This window comes from Pituophis catenifer, unplaced genomic scaffold, assembly GCF_029215685.1.
Source record: "Pituophis catenifer annectens isolate HBS135680 unplaced genomic scaffold, rPitCat1.0.hap2 SCAF_1, whole genome shotgun sequence".
NCBI classification, from domain to species: Eukaryota; Metazoa; Chordata; class Lepidosauria; order Squamata; family Colubridae; genus Pituophis; species Pituophis catenifer.
In genome coordinates, this window is record NW_027256881.1 from 65415425 (window position 1) to 65430031 (window position 14607).

A 14607-nucleotide genomic window follows, 5' to 3' on the forward strand; every position below is an offset into this window, starting at 1 on the left:
TCTTTGAAAGGGAATAGGCTGAACAGTCGATACTGTATGTGTTTTAAGAATTTCTGGATTTCAACCAATATGCTGAACTATGAATGAAACAAAGTTTTGTTTTGATGTGAATTTCTAGGGATTGCAGAGAAGCTACCGTAAAACCCTTAGCTGCCTGCAACATGCTGTTGGCAGAATATAAGGAGCAAGCGCGAAATATCTTCTCTGACTGAAGCCTCTATAAATTAATCTACAGGGGATCCCGTTTTGTGTTTAGGACTGTTTGCCTGCAGGAAGCTAATAGTAGAAATGGGCTTCTTCAATGTATTGCACAACTCTAATTCTTCATTTAAAAAAGCCCACATTTTTGCCCAGAATTATATTTTATATGCCAAATGTAAAATACAGAATAATATTTTACATGCCAAATTCCCTGCATTTGATTTGAATTTGAACCACAGTGGAGTAATTAATTTCTCTCTCCCCAGGGTCTCATTTGGAATGGAGTCTCTATATATGCAGTTTACTTCTAAACCAGTCTCATGGTTGATTGATCTATTGCTAAGTTTGCTCATAGAAATAGGATTAGGTAGATCAAGATTTACCTAGTTTCATCTATTTTGTTCATTGGTCAAGACATTAACCAAGGGATCATTGCTGGATGTAATTTGATTTCTCTGGGAATAAGTCAATGGTCTATGAGTCAGTTTGGTGTAATGATTAAGGCATTAGGCTAAAAACCAGGGAACCATGCATTCTATTTCTGCCTTTGGGTGACCTTGGGCCAGTCACTTTCTGTCAACCCTAGAAAGAAGATAATGGCAAACCACTTCTGAAATACCTTGCCAAGAAGAAAATTAAAGTTATTTAGAGACAAAAGAATTGGGTACTTTTGTTCACTCGACAGCCATCCTAGGAAACATTTACTTCTTCTTTGCCCTTCTTTTATTAAGAATGAAAGACCAGTCTGAATCACCATCATAATAATGTATGGGCAGATGGTGAGGGGAAAACTGAGTCTTAGGCTGCTCTTCAAAATTGTACAATGAACAAAAGGGACATATGGGGTTTATGTGATGGAATGTCTTTGGAAATCAGAGGAGGCATCAAAACAGTTAAGGGGAAAAGCAAGGGCCATTGTAGGAGATTCTTGACTCCAGGGAAGAGGAAGCAGAAGAAACTCAAAGTAACTGCCCTTTAACTACACTAGGAATATGTTGCATGGAAGCACCCCTTTGATAGGCTTTTAACATACAGCTGCATTTCTCTACTAGCAATAAAGATCTTTGCAGAAAACCAAGGGATTATTTCTTGAGAGCCTGACAGTTTATTAACATGTTTGACCTCTCAGTCACATATAAAAAGTCACCATTAAACATAAAAGTATACAGATCTTTCATTTTGCTATCACTCAAATAAAACCAACCGATTTCCTTTGGTCGCTATGAAAGACATTTCATTTGAATTTCATTTACTGAAAGTCAAGCATACTTTGAGGGATTCTTGAACTTGTGCTCTTGAGATACGTTACGACAACAGCCCCATAATTCCTAATCAGCCCTATGATTAGAAATGATCAGGGCTGTTGTCTCAGCATACCTGAAAGGCACAAGGTTGGCAACATTTGTTTTGTTGGCAACATTTGTTTGGCCTTCCTCAATTTATCCCACTGAGTCTTCCAAGTAGGAAATTCCTTTTTCCCCCTCAGAAGAGACCCTTGCCTTCTCGAAATGCATCCACCCAAAGACCTGGGTGGTCCTGATCTGGGTGGTTCAAAATCTGGGTGGCCTATTAGCATTTTGTAAGCTCTGAAGACCTGCCTGTTTCCTAAGCATTAAGGCCAGTTAGGCAAGACTGTTATGGATGGGATTTTGGGGCTGGAATGCAACATTTACCTCAGGGCATCATGGATTATTGTTTTTAATTGCTGGGTTTTTAAAATCTTTGTATGCTACCCAGAGTCACTTCTGTGAGGCAGGCGGCCATATAAAATCTCTTGATTAATTAATGAATTAATTTCAGGAAAATACATTGCGTTTCCTGGCAGCCTCCATTCCAAAGTGTCAGAATGCAGCATTAGAGTTCTACATTTATAATACAGGATATATATACTCATATTCTGACTTTGTGCACTGCCACCATTAAGCATAATTAATTACTATCCCCCCTCCCCACTCATTGTTGAATGCTTACCTTGCCATGTGGTGCAAGTCTAATTTACTTGGAAGCTCAAACTTGCCATTTGCAAAACTTTTCTCAAGACACCCACAGGGGACATACCTGTATTTGAACGTTTTTTGGGCGTTTTAAGACTTCGGCACCTGCCACTGATGGAACTGCTGTTCTCACTCATAGAGTCTTGTGCGGATGAAGTGCTTCCTGTGGCTTCGCTGTCTCTGATCATGCTCTCATATCCACTGCTTCCTCCACTGTGGTAGAACAGAGCTGTTTTCCCCATGGCTGGAGGAAGCTCCCCACTCAGGACACTGCTGTTGTCACTTCCGTGGCCACTGCTGCAGCGATGAGGCTTCCTAGGAGGTGTGATCTTGCTATATGGTGAAGGAAGCAGGTGAACAGGTGGCTTCTTGTCCCCATGAGCGCTGCTGCGTTCATCTGTGTCTGAGTTCCTGCACAGCTGCATTCCTCGGGTGCCAGAGTTTCCTTGCAGTAGTTCTGAAATCCTCCCATTAACAGCTCTGAGGGGCAATTTGGAAGAAAGACCAGAGCCTCGGTTCCTGCTAAGAGACTGAGTTGACCAGGACATGTTCTTTCCATTTGGAGGCAAACTTGAACTCTGTCCCACAGACTGAGGAAGGGACTTGGTTGAAAAGCTAAGGGTTTTGGTAGTGGACGCAGCCAGGCTTCGAGCCTTTGGACTTGCCAAAAGGAGCTTGCTCACAGCAGAGATCTTTGATTGACTAGCTTTTGGTGAAGCTCCCGCAGACTGGGAAAAGCCCGAGTTTGTTGGGGAGGACATTGCATTGCGGTTGAGGCTTCTGCTGGCTCGGGGCATGGTGGTGTCTTTCCCAGTGTTCATCTTGGAGCTGACAGAGGATAGGCTTTCTGCCCTTTCCAAGGACAGGCATTCGTAATGACTCCCATTAGACCTTCCAAGAGAATTGGTTCTGCTAGCCAATTGTTCCAGTTTTGCACTAAATAATTTACTACTGCTATTGCTCCCACTCTCCATACTGGAACCCTTTTGTTTCCCACTCAGTTCATCAGGAAAGCTAGCCAAAAAAGAGGGTGGTTGGTTGGAAGGGCTGCTGGTACTACTGCTACAAGCACTGTGCTGGGGACTGGCTCTATTCTTCTGGTCAAGGCTAGATTTCCTCACAGGAGGTAATGGTGGTGTTCCTTTGGGGCGGGTAAGAACACCATGCTTGGGAGAAGCTACCTTTCTTTCCAAGCTAGCTTTTGATGTTTGGGATGACATAGAAGAGCTCATGCCACCACTCTCCTCTATGTAATGATAGGAAACCACATCTAGTTCTTCCAACTTGTTGGTCTTCTGGAATCCTCTGCTAAGGCTGCCATTTTTCAAAATCTCGGTAGAATGAAGGGGGCTGGGGGTTGCAGAACCCGACAGCCCCACTTCACATTCCTCTACAACCCTCCTTGGGTTTTCAGTTCCTGGTGAACTTGAAATCTCTCCGCTGCTGCTGCTGAACCTGTCGGCAGAATTTTTTTTCTTATTTTGCCCAGGTACTGTTTCAGCCTTGAGACCATATTCATTTTTTACAGTATCTTCTCTCTTTAGCCAAGGATCATCAAATTTTAGATCTTTTCTTGCACTGGATTCTTTTCCCTCATGAGAATAGGGAGTTCTGGCTGACAATGTTACTGCTGACATGGCCTCATTACTTTCCTGGGCTTTAAAAGAATTAACAGCAATACATGGGAATACTGTAATGTTAGTCTTCATTGGAATGAATTCTTCGCAACTGCTTACGCTTGTAGTGTTTGATATTGTGACAGTCGTCTTTTCCATGGCTGATATTTTACAGCTTCTGATGGGAGATAATTTATTAATATTTCTGTCAACCCCTTCTGGCAACACAAACATATCCTCAGTACAACGATTTTGCTTGTCATTGATGAAAACTGCACCATTATTCTGAATTGTTTTTGCAAGTTCAGAAGGAGGAGCTTCTGCCATTGCTTCTCCATGACCATAGCATGCCTGTGCTATGAAACTGTGGCATGACTGTTCACCATCACTCCCAGTACTCATTTCACTCAGCCATGAGCTAATAGAGGAACGTCTACTTTCAGCTTCTTCGGCTTTGTCCACCGGCCCCATTTTTGGAAGAGGCAGGAACTGAGTAATGCTTACTTCAGAAATAGGAGCTGTGCTGGAGTAGCACTCAAGATCTTCACTAATACTGCTGATAATGCTAACTGGTCTAGACCCGGAAGCCAATGCTTGTACAGAACAATCACTGTTAAAACTGATGATACTTGTTGGCCGCCCATTTTCCAAAACTCCACTAATGGTCAGCTCTTCAACTAGGGTAAATACCAGCTCATCCTCCCCATTGAGTTCTAATGGTTGCTGCACTGTGACCATAGTTGTGCTCAAAATCTCCTGCTTTGACTCTGGAGAAAGAGATTCTTGTTGCTGCTCTACATTGTCAATCATCTCTCTGTAATCAATGTTGCCAGAAGAAAGTGACTTTTTCAAGAGTTGAGGACTCATTCCAATGGGAGGGGTGCGGATCTCGGATTGCATCAGAGATTCACTGGATACCATGCCCGAATCTTTGCTTAACGATGATGGTGGAGGTGCCGGGTTGGGCAATACCCCTTTCTGAGTATAAACTTTGCACCTCTGAGAAGGAGAAGCTGGTGGTTTGTAATCGGAGGCCTTTGAAAGGCTCGCAATACCAAGCCGTGGTGATCCCATTGGCCGTGGCTTGCTTTCTATGAAGCCACAGCTATTAAGGCTTTCTCGACTGCTTTGTAGGTCTGTGCAGTGAGGTTGTTGAGAACTGTTAAACTGACTACTAGGACTGCCTGTAACATTCCAATGGGTTTGAGGAGTGGAAATCTCATTAAGCATCCTACTGTGAACAGGGGAGTGACCTCCCTGGATTTTGCTAGCTGCAGCATTTAAATTTTCCTTGGCATCGTTATCAAGTTCCTGGCAGACCACCAAGTCATCTTCCCTGCTTGGCTCTGATGCACTACGATGCTCTGCCTCTTGGCCTGATAAAGGACATTTAGTCACTGGGTCTGAGTTAAACTGAACTGGTAGTTCTTCGAAAAGAAATCCATCTGTCTCTTCACTGCCATCAATGCAGTCTAACCGCTCTTGGAGTTCTGCGAATGTATTGCACTTCAAGCAATCTCTTTCAGGGGCTGTCTCGTTCATTTCTTCCAATTTGCCTTCATTTTTAGTTTTCTGAAGAGCAGGAACTATAGGGACAAAATCAGGGGGGCCTTCATTATCAGTCAACTCCTTATCAGAAAGAGCTGTTCCATTCGGGCCAACATAAATGACAGTGTCACATGACTGTTCACTGCTGGAAGAATAATCTGGGTCACTTGATAAATGAAGAATTGGGAAGTCTGGATCAACAACATTCCGTGAATGGAAAGGTCTAAGTTGGGTTGGTCTCCTCATTCTCCCTTCTTCACAAGAACTTTCTCCTCCGGAAGAGCTTGATGTGGTATACTAGAAATCAGAAGAGAGAGATGAAAAGTTAGAAGTCCAAAAAATGCTTTCCAGAACCATGCACTCAAGTAAATAGTGATATGTCTTCTGATATTTGGAATGCCATTGTGCCTCATTCAGGATAAGTCTTTCCCAGTCTGATGCTCTCAGTTATAAAGCTCAATGGGAATTTTGACAGTTCTGGGCCCAACACATGCAGAGGGCACTAGAATGGGAAAGAGTGCGGTAATTTGTCACAGTGTATTAGGCTGTATTAGACTATTGTATCCACAACAGTCATGCTGTCTGATGTCATGGAGAAAATGGTCAAATCCTTACAGAACACAACTGCATAGATTGTTTGTGCATTTTAAGCAGGTCCATATGCACACACACGAAAACACACACACGAAAACACACACAAACTGACCATACTGCTATTTAGGATAGCAACATCATGAGCAAAAAGTAATTTTGAGGTGAAAGGAATACTAATTGATTTCAAGCATTTTAATTCTTTAGTGAATTCTATTCATTATAAAATTTGCAAATATTAGCATTTCTCAGATGCACAGAGAAGCAGCATGAGCCTCAGAATTCCATCTAAAGTTATCTTTTCAGCCACTCACTATCCCTCAATACAATGATATTACAGAGTCAAATATTGTGCAGCCTAACATACTAGATGACTTAATGGAGTCATATTTTGACAATGTTGCTTAAATGCATAACTTGGAAAAGTTCTGATAATGCTGGAAGATAATAGCAGCTGATCTTGCCGTTCTCTGATGCTTTCAAATCTCGCACACTATCTGCTTCTCCAATAGAGAGTTTTCACTAGATCTCATACAAGGCTCAAAATACTGATTGACTTGTTAGGCCTATAATTACCCAGGTGAAGACATTTCCTTATGAGAAAAAAATACCTTGATCTTTTTACCCTTAAATTATGGATTTTGTTTTGCTCACTTTCAACAACCACATAATCCCAAAGAGCTACCAGAACATTTGAAAATGAAGATAATTCACTCTTACAAAAAAACCTCTTAAGTGCTTCCAGCTAGCACTTCTAACAGAAACACTGATAGAAAATGTTGGAAGTGTTGAAATTAAGGCAAGATCTGGAAGACAAGAAAGATCTCTGCCAGAATTGTCCCCAAACTGGTCAGATCTAAAAAGCAGTCCAAGTTGCAAATGACTTTTTGAAATGTTGAGCTGGCACTGGGTCTGTATTTGTACACAGATCCACAATATAGCATTTCTTAAACAGCAATAAACTGCATGGGAGAGTTTCCCGAAGGTTTTTTTTCTCTAACCATAATTATGAAAATAATCATTTATTTGTTTACTTGACTTAGATGCCACCCAACCCCATTCAACTCTGGGCTAAAGAATTTAAAAGAAAGCCTTGGTAAATTTGAAAAGTTTTGAAACAAAATGGTTGGATCAATAAAACAAAAACTGAATTTTTCGGGGTATGATAACAGAAGACCCATTTGAAAAAAAAGAGCAGAGCATTTGAAGGAAATAACACATTACAAATTATATGGGGATGGCTCTGTTATGGTTGATGGTTGTGTGGGAGCCAATGACACAGGAAATATTGCGTGTGAAAGGAAGAATGGATTCAATTAAATATCAGCACACTCTAGATGTCCGTCAGTCACTGAAAAAATTGAATCTGAAAAGAAGTTGGATGTTTCAACAGGACAACGATCAGACTCCACTCTTGCAAAATCGGCCATAACATACTTGCAGGAAAGAAAGATAACCATTTTGGAATGGCCTTCACAGTCCCCAGACTTGAACAAGATTAAAAATCTGTGAAAAGACATCAAACCTAGAGTCCGTGCAGGGATAACTAAGAGTGCCTCTGAGCTAGAAGAGTTCTGTGAGGAGGAAAAAGAACAAAACAAAAACTAAAATAAAGAACAGAAAGCCTGTTTGCTGGCTCAGGAAATGTTTGGAAGTTGTTATTTCCACTAAAGATGCTAGAAAATGTTAACTGAAACAATGTCCAAAGTTCTTCACCTGCCATGTTAACTTCTTTATTATTGTGAAACTGTAAACAACTGCATATAAATAAAAAGTATGTGTTTCCCAATTTTCAGTGGGAAACAATAATGTAAAAGGTATTTTATTTATTCATTTATTTATCAGTGAAATAGCCGCCCATGTCATGGAAAGTGACTCTGGGCAGCATACAACAAATGTTAATACATCTGTTTAAATATTTTAAAAATACCAAGCCCAGGGCCCCCATTGAAAACGGCTTTGAAAATTCTGGCTGTGATATCTTTCTGTGTTTTCTTTGTGTCACTTCAGCGCCGCTCTAATTTGCTAAAACAACTTTTTAAAAGGTAGCATTGAGAAGTAATATTGCACTCAATAAACATTACAGCCATAACTTCTCGGTAAATATCTTCATCTTGCAAATGTTTTATTTCTTCAGAAGATTTTACACGGTTCAGATCAGAAATTGATCTTAATTCACACACTAACTGATAATATTGGCTTAAAATGCCCTCACAAGCTTGTACTTGAAAAAGTAATGGAGAAAATTACAGGGAAATTAACATTGATGTCACACACAACAACCTATTGTTTTGCAAAGGTTTCTTTCTGTGAACAGTCTGTTGGGTAGCAATAATTGTGGAATCTGTTCATTGATCTCAAAAAATTGATTTATAATCCGCAGGCTATTAATATGAATTATGAGAAAGAAAACTGAATTTCAAGCAGCTCTCTGTACTAATAATATTCTAAGAAAAGAACACAAGTTCTCTGCCATGTATGTGGCTGTTAAAAGCACTGCATAATTCACTAAGTACAAAACATATGACTCCCCCCTCCTTTCCACACACACTCTTAAATGTACTGCCATGCACTCAAAGGCCATGAATATTGATTTCTATAGAGGTGGCTTTCCATTTATTTACTATCTTGGGCTGCTTTGCTTTTTCCAATGAATGACAACCAAAGACTGCCCTTACCTTAGTTTTCTTTTTCTTCATTCTTAAAACCCTGGATGCAATCTGGATAGTAGAAAGGGTTTCAGCATAGTTTCCTGCAGCTGCTGAAATGTGAGCTATCATGGTGGTACGGCAGTTCATGTTCCCAAGGGACTCGCGGAGCAACATGGTCAGCTTGCTGTCTCTGCAAAATAAAAAGAATTAAGGCTGCATTAGTGAGCGATGTTTCACTAGCACTGTCAGAATCAGACCCCAGGTTTTAGCAGGATTTCATCCTTTTAATGGAATGCTAATTAGCACGGTTCTTAACAATTCTAGTGTACTACATGTGCAGTTGAACAAGTTGGTAAATGATGATGATGAAAGGAGCTTCCGTTTTTGTATATTTTCCTGCTACTACCTTCAGTAGAGGAAACTGACTTGTGGAAACCCAGAATTTCAAGGGAAAATTCTACTGCACCAAAAGGATAAAACACAAAGGAAGAAGAAGACCTCCAAAAATGGCACAGGCTTCATCTCGGCTGATTTCTTTTTGATGAATGAAGACGAGATTGGTTTCTGCCGTTTATGTTTCTGCCACATTCTGTGTAAACTAAATAGGCTCAGTTTTAAAATTCTAATGTCCTGCCACCTTTTTTCTTGCACACTCTGTGATGGTAATTAGACCTGGAAATGGTACTGAATAACAATTGCTTTGGCAATGAAGAACCTGGGTAAATCAGAATGCTATTGGTTTATTCCTATGTGCAAATGTGAGCTGTCAAAAATTAAGCAAAATCGAGAAAAGAATGAATGAAAAAAATAAAGACAGACTTTGCTGTTGTCAGCAGTACCTAAGACAATTCAGAAGTAAAATAGTCCCTATGTGTATTTGTTGGTGATGAGAAGCATTAATTCAGTGCTACTAACATGAGCATCCACTGGGACCTGCTTCTCTGAAAGCTCTGCTAAAATGGATAGGAATTGAACAGGAGAAATCTGTGATTCACTTAAAAACTATACCCTGTTATTTCTTAATGAGATTCCTCTCCTCCTGAAATGCCAAACAGCATCTCTTCAAATGGTAATGGCATGTACCTCTGACAGATTAGTCAGACTGCTTGGTTGTCTGCTAAGGAATACATATACACACATATACATATACAATCTATCATCTATCTATCTATCTATCTATCTATCTATCTATCTATCTATCTATCATCTATCATCTATCTATTGTGTGTATGTATGTGTGTGGAGAGAGAGTATGTGTGTGCAAGTGTATATTTATTTTTTATTTTTCAGAAATTTTTATTAGGTTATAAAATAAGATTCAAAATACAAAAGAAAATTGGAAGACAGTGAGAGCAAAGGGGGGGGGAAGAGAAGTGAGGAAAGGAAAAAAGAAGTGTTGACTTTGTCTGTTGCAGTAAAATAAAGCATTAACATCCAACAACTTTTTGCTTTTCCATTGTAATATAAACTAGCCATTTCTATAAACACTTATCAGTCTAATCGGTAAAACCCAAAATCAAAGTTTCATTTTTTTCCACCTATAGTACACAGTTCAGAAGCGGTCTCCATGTGACAATCAAGGTACTTATATTCTTTTCTTTAATCAAAACAGTCAATTTAGCCATTTCGGCCAACTCCATCAGCTTCTGTAGCCATTCGTCCATGTTGGGAATCAAAATGTCTTTCCATTTGTGTATACATATCATGTATGTTTGTATATGTGGATGTGGGTCTATACACACTCATACACACAGAGACTCATTTGTAAGGATGCAGAAGCACTGATTGAAATATTTCCTTTAAATTTGAAAGAAGGCTGTAATTGTCCTCTGCCCTGAAACACACACTCTTAAATATGTACACCAGGAATGAAAATAATTTTGTGGGCACACAGTGCAATGATGAATATTAAAATATCCTGCCACACCATACTTTATAAAATCCATAGTCATAAAATGAAATTTGTTCTAATTTTGATGTGATCCTCTAAAATGACCTGGGGAGAGGTGTTTCCAGACAAGACTTTCATGTGGCTGTTCAATCATTTTACAGAAGTGTCCCTGGTGAGCCTGTCCCAGATGCATCTCTTCAAGGCACAGTGCTTCCCCTCCCCCAAATTACATCTATTTTCATTAATACATTCAGAAAAATTTAACACATCTACAATACACTTAAAATCATCTCCTTCAAGGGTTACTTTCTGCTGGAGATGTAACACATATAGTATGGTTATCCTCTATTATTATTGGTATTTGGGGTTCTTCAATAGAATTAACATGCTATCTAGGAACACTGTTATGTTAAAGGTGCATATATCACCAGTATTTGAAATCTATAAAAAAACATCGATTTTCCAATTATGGGTGTCAGCGAAATGAATTATAAAATCTACAGTTCATTCAAACCAATGGAATGTTTCTATGTGCCACTGAACATCTGAATTAGGGTTGGATGGTTTTTTATTTTTAAATCAAGGAAAAGACTTTCAAGTAATATACTTAACCTTTTTAGAATTGTTTGGTTTATAATATCCAAGACTTTCCCCTTTCTTTTCCCTCTTTGAAAATATTATTACGCTTATTATTTTGAATCTATACTAATATTTCAGTGTTGTTGTACATAGGTATTCTTTTCTTTTGCTAATTTCACCTAATAATTTTAAAGCATATTTATATGGAAAGTATAATTTAAAAAGCATGATTGATTTGTTTATGGAAATAAGGGAGCAAAGGAGTGATGTGAGGTTCTGAATTTGGGTGAAACATTTATTTGGTACAGATAGTTCTTGTTTAGCAACTTGTTGATTTTTTTAGTGATCATCTGCAATTACAACAATGATTTTAAAAAAAAGTAGCTTTGAGACCAGTCCTCACATTTACAGCCTTCACAGGTCTGTAAAGCTAAAGAGAGCTGAAGTAAGGTTGAAGTAAGCACAGTCACGGTTTTACTTAATGACCGCTTTGCTTTACCACTGACTTAGTGACTGCTTTGCCAGTCCCAATTGTGGTCGCTAAATGAAGACTAACTATACTGTTAAAAGTAGATTTGGGGAGAAGAAATGGATAGGGAAGACAAAGGAAGTTTCAGAAAGAAAATAGAATGAATGGACGTCTGGAGGAAGAAAAAGTACTAAATATAAAAATACTGAAAGATAACATTCAACAATATGAAGTGAATGGAAGGAAATAAATTATGGAATTTGTATGAAAGAAAGGGAAAAGAACTATGCAACAGAAGTGTGTGAAGTTATGCTAATAGGAGATATGAAAAAGGTTGATGAAATGTTGCAGCAAAAGTATAAAACATTTCAGTAGTAATTCATAATTCTATTCTCTTGAAGTTACACTACTGCAACATGCTTTACATGGGGACTGAACAAAATGCAGTGGCCTAACTTCTGATAAAAAAAAAAAAGGTTCAGCAATGCTACATCTAATTCCTGGGAAAAATGCAATGAAAGTTTCCCAGTATTTCTCCTTTTTATAACTAACATTCTTATTTTAAAAAATCCTTTCACCACATTAAAGCTTTATTGCAAGGATGTATTTCTATGCTTTTGCATTGAATATCTTTTAATATACCCGTAGCCCTGATTCTAAATATATCATATGAAGTCTATTAAATGCCTGGGAAGTTGTGGAAATATATTACAGCAAGGGCGCAGACATTGCTCTGAATGGCCTTTTGTCCTTTAGGTACCATTTAAGTTGTTGGTTTTAATCTCTCAAAGTACTTGGTTGGCCAGTTTGCACATAATGATAATCTCTCAAGTGCATTTAATGAGGTAGTAAACAATGATCAGTCGCGCCAGCTCTTCTGTCCAGGACAGTGACTAAATAATCAGGAGAGTCTGTGGTTTGTTTAGCATTACAAGCAATCCATGTCCCCTGACTTACTCTGTCACAACTCAAATGCAGAAATGGGGTTTCTACCTTAGTTTTGTTTAGCTGCTCCAACTGGCAGAAGAAACCAGGTAAGAGCAATTAAACTGCATACCTTAAAACACTTGCTAAATAATTGTATTTATTAAGAAGTATATCTAATGGAATGTACTCTTGCATAAACCTGATTTTTAACAGTTCCACTAGGTCATTTGTTGTTTTTAGAAAGCAGTTCCAGACTAGGAAAAGGAAGAGCAAGATGGGAGCAAGAAAGAACCAGTTTACTAATGCAGATGCTCAGAGGCTGATACCTGACTTGAAGTGCTGATGTATTTACTTCGACAGCATGACACATCCACATTAAAAAAGGATTAGGAATGGCCAGTTACAAACATAACAATTAACACTGTTCTGGGTTGCTTATTTGCCTAGTAGGTAAGTTTGCTGCTCTTTTAACAATACTTGTTCTTCAATGAAAAAGTGGAATCATATAAGGCCACTGAAGAAAGGAGAGGGGTGAGAAATCATAACGCTACACTACAGAGTCTTATGCAGATGAGGAAAGAATCCCTCACATGAAACCTTCTTCTGGAAGAAGTTTAATGAAGGCCTGGGCTACCAATATAAGAAAATTGTAGCCAAACTCCATCCATCCATCTAATTGGTATGGCCAGCCATCTCAACCAGTGATTCTAGATGGCAAATAAAAAGAAAATGAAAACAATTACAATAATACAAAATTAAATATATATGGCAGCTTAACACTAAGCAGAAAGAGAGGGAGGGATTTATGTACACTCAGGCTAGATCAAGTTTTAATTTCCAAGTAAGAAGAATAGTTTACTTAAATACAATAAAAGTATTTTTTTTTTAATTTGATTTATATGCCACCCTTCTCCGAAGACTCAGGGCGGCTTACAATGTGCTCAGCACAGTATTGGTCATAAATCAAAGAAATGGAGGGGGGATTTGATACTGTTTGTTTATCCTTCATTGAAAAAAGCCGGGAGGGGGGAGAAATTATAAGCACACTCAAAACTTCCATATAATCTAGCTTCCTTTGTCAAGTCCATATAAATCCAATTCCGAAAATTTTATTTCAGATTTGTGCAAGTGATACATTTATAGGTGTATATCCAGTTAATATACATCTATAAATGTATCACTTGCACAAATCTGAAATAAAATTTTTGGAATTGTACATCCAGTTAATAGTGGGATGTGGTGGCTCAGTGGCTAAGATGCTGAGCTTGTTGATCAAAAGGTCAGCAGTTCAGCAGTTCAAATTCCTAGTGTCGCATAATGGGATGAACTCCCATTACTTGTCTCAGCTTCTGCCAACCTAGCAGTTCGAAAGCATGTACAAAATGCAATTAGTAAAATAGGGACCACTTTTGGTGGGAAGGTAACAGCATTCCGCGCGCCTTTGGCGTTTAGTCATGCTGGCCACATAACCACGGAGACGTCTTCGGACAGCGTTGGCTCTTCGGTTTTGAAACGGAGATGAGCACCACCCCCTAGAGTCAGGAACGACTACCACGTATGTGCAAGGGGAACCTTTACCTTTTATCCAATTAATGTAAAATGACCTTCAGTTCACAGGCCATCTGGAGAGAGAGAGAGAGAGAGAAATCCTACTTCTTTATTGGATAAATTTGCTAACTAATAATTTGTAGAATTAAAAACACAAAACTGGCTAAAAACACATTTTCCTTTCAGGAAAATACAATATAGAGTTTAGATCAGGAACTACATTATTGTATGTGGATATAATGAAAAGTTTCAAAATTACTTAATTGTTTCTGAAAAGACTGAAGATATTGATGCAACAAACCATATTGTTAGTTCCAATGAATAAATTGATAGTCCCTTTCTCAGCATGTTTAAACTAAGTATTTATTACAAAGTTTGGAAGTTTTGCAGATGTGTCCAATACGCTGTGCTGATTTAATCTATTTGCAGTTTCCTATGGGTATAATTAGTCAGTCCTACCACAGTACATGGTAGTCTGTGATGTAAAGAAAAGTCTATTAAGTTCACAATAAAGCAACTGTACTCATTTTGCTGCTGACCTGATTTAGAGAGAGAGACGCAAAAAGTTTGTCACACAGACTTATGTATTTTC

At 38.6% G+C, this 14607-nt stretch overlaps 1 protein-coding gene across 1 annotated transcript in view; it reads right to left on the reverse strand.

Moving 5' to 3' along the window:
- KIF26B (kinesin family member 26B) overlaps nt 1-14607 on the reverse strand; it is a 352803-nt gene that overhangs the window by 16345 nt on the left and 321851 nt on the right. Inside the window, exons 11-12 of the mRNA XM_070950509.1 lie at nt 8629-8791; nt 2260-5656 (exon numbers count right to left, since the gene is read on the reverse strand). Coding sequence (XP_070806610.1) covers nt 2260-5656; nt 8629-8791 — 3560 coding nt within the window. The remainder of the gene's footprint in view (nt 1-2259; nt 5657-8628; nt 8792-14607) is intronic.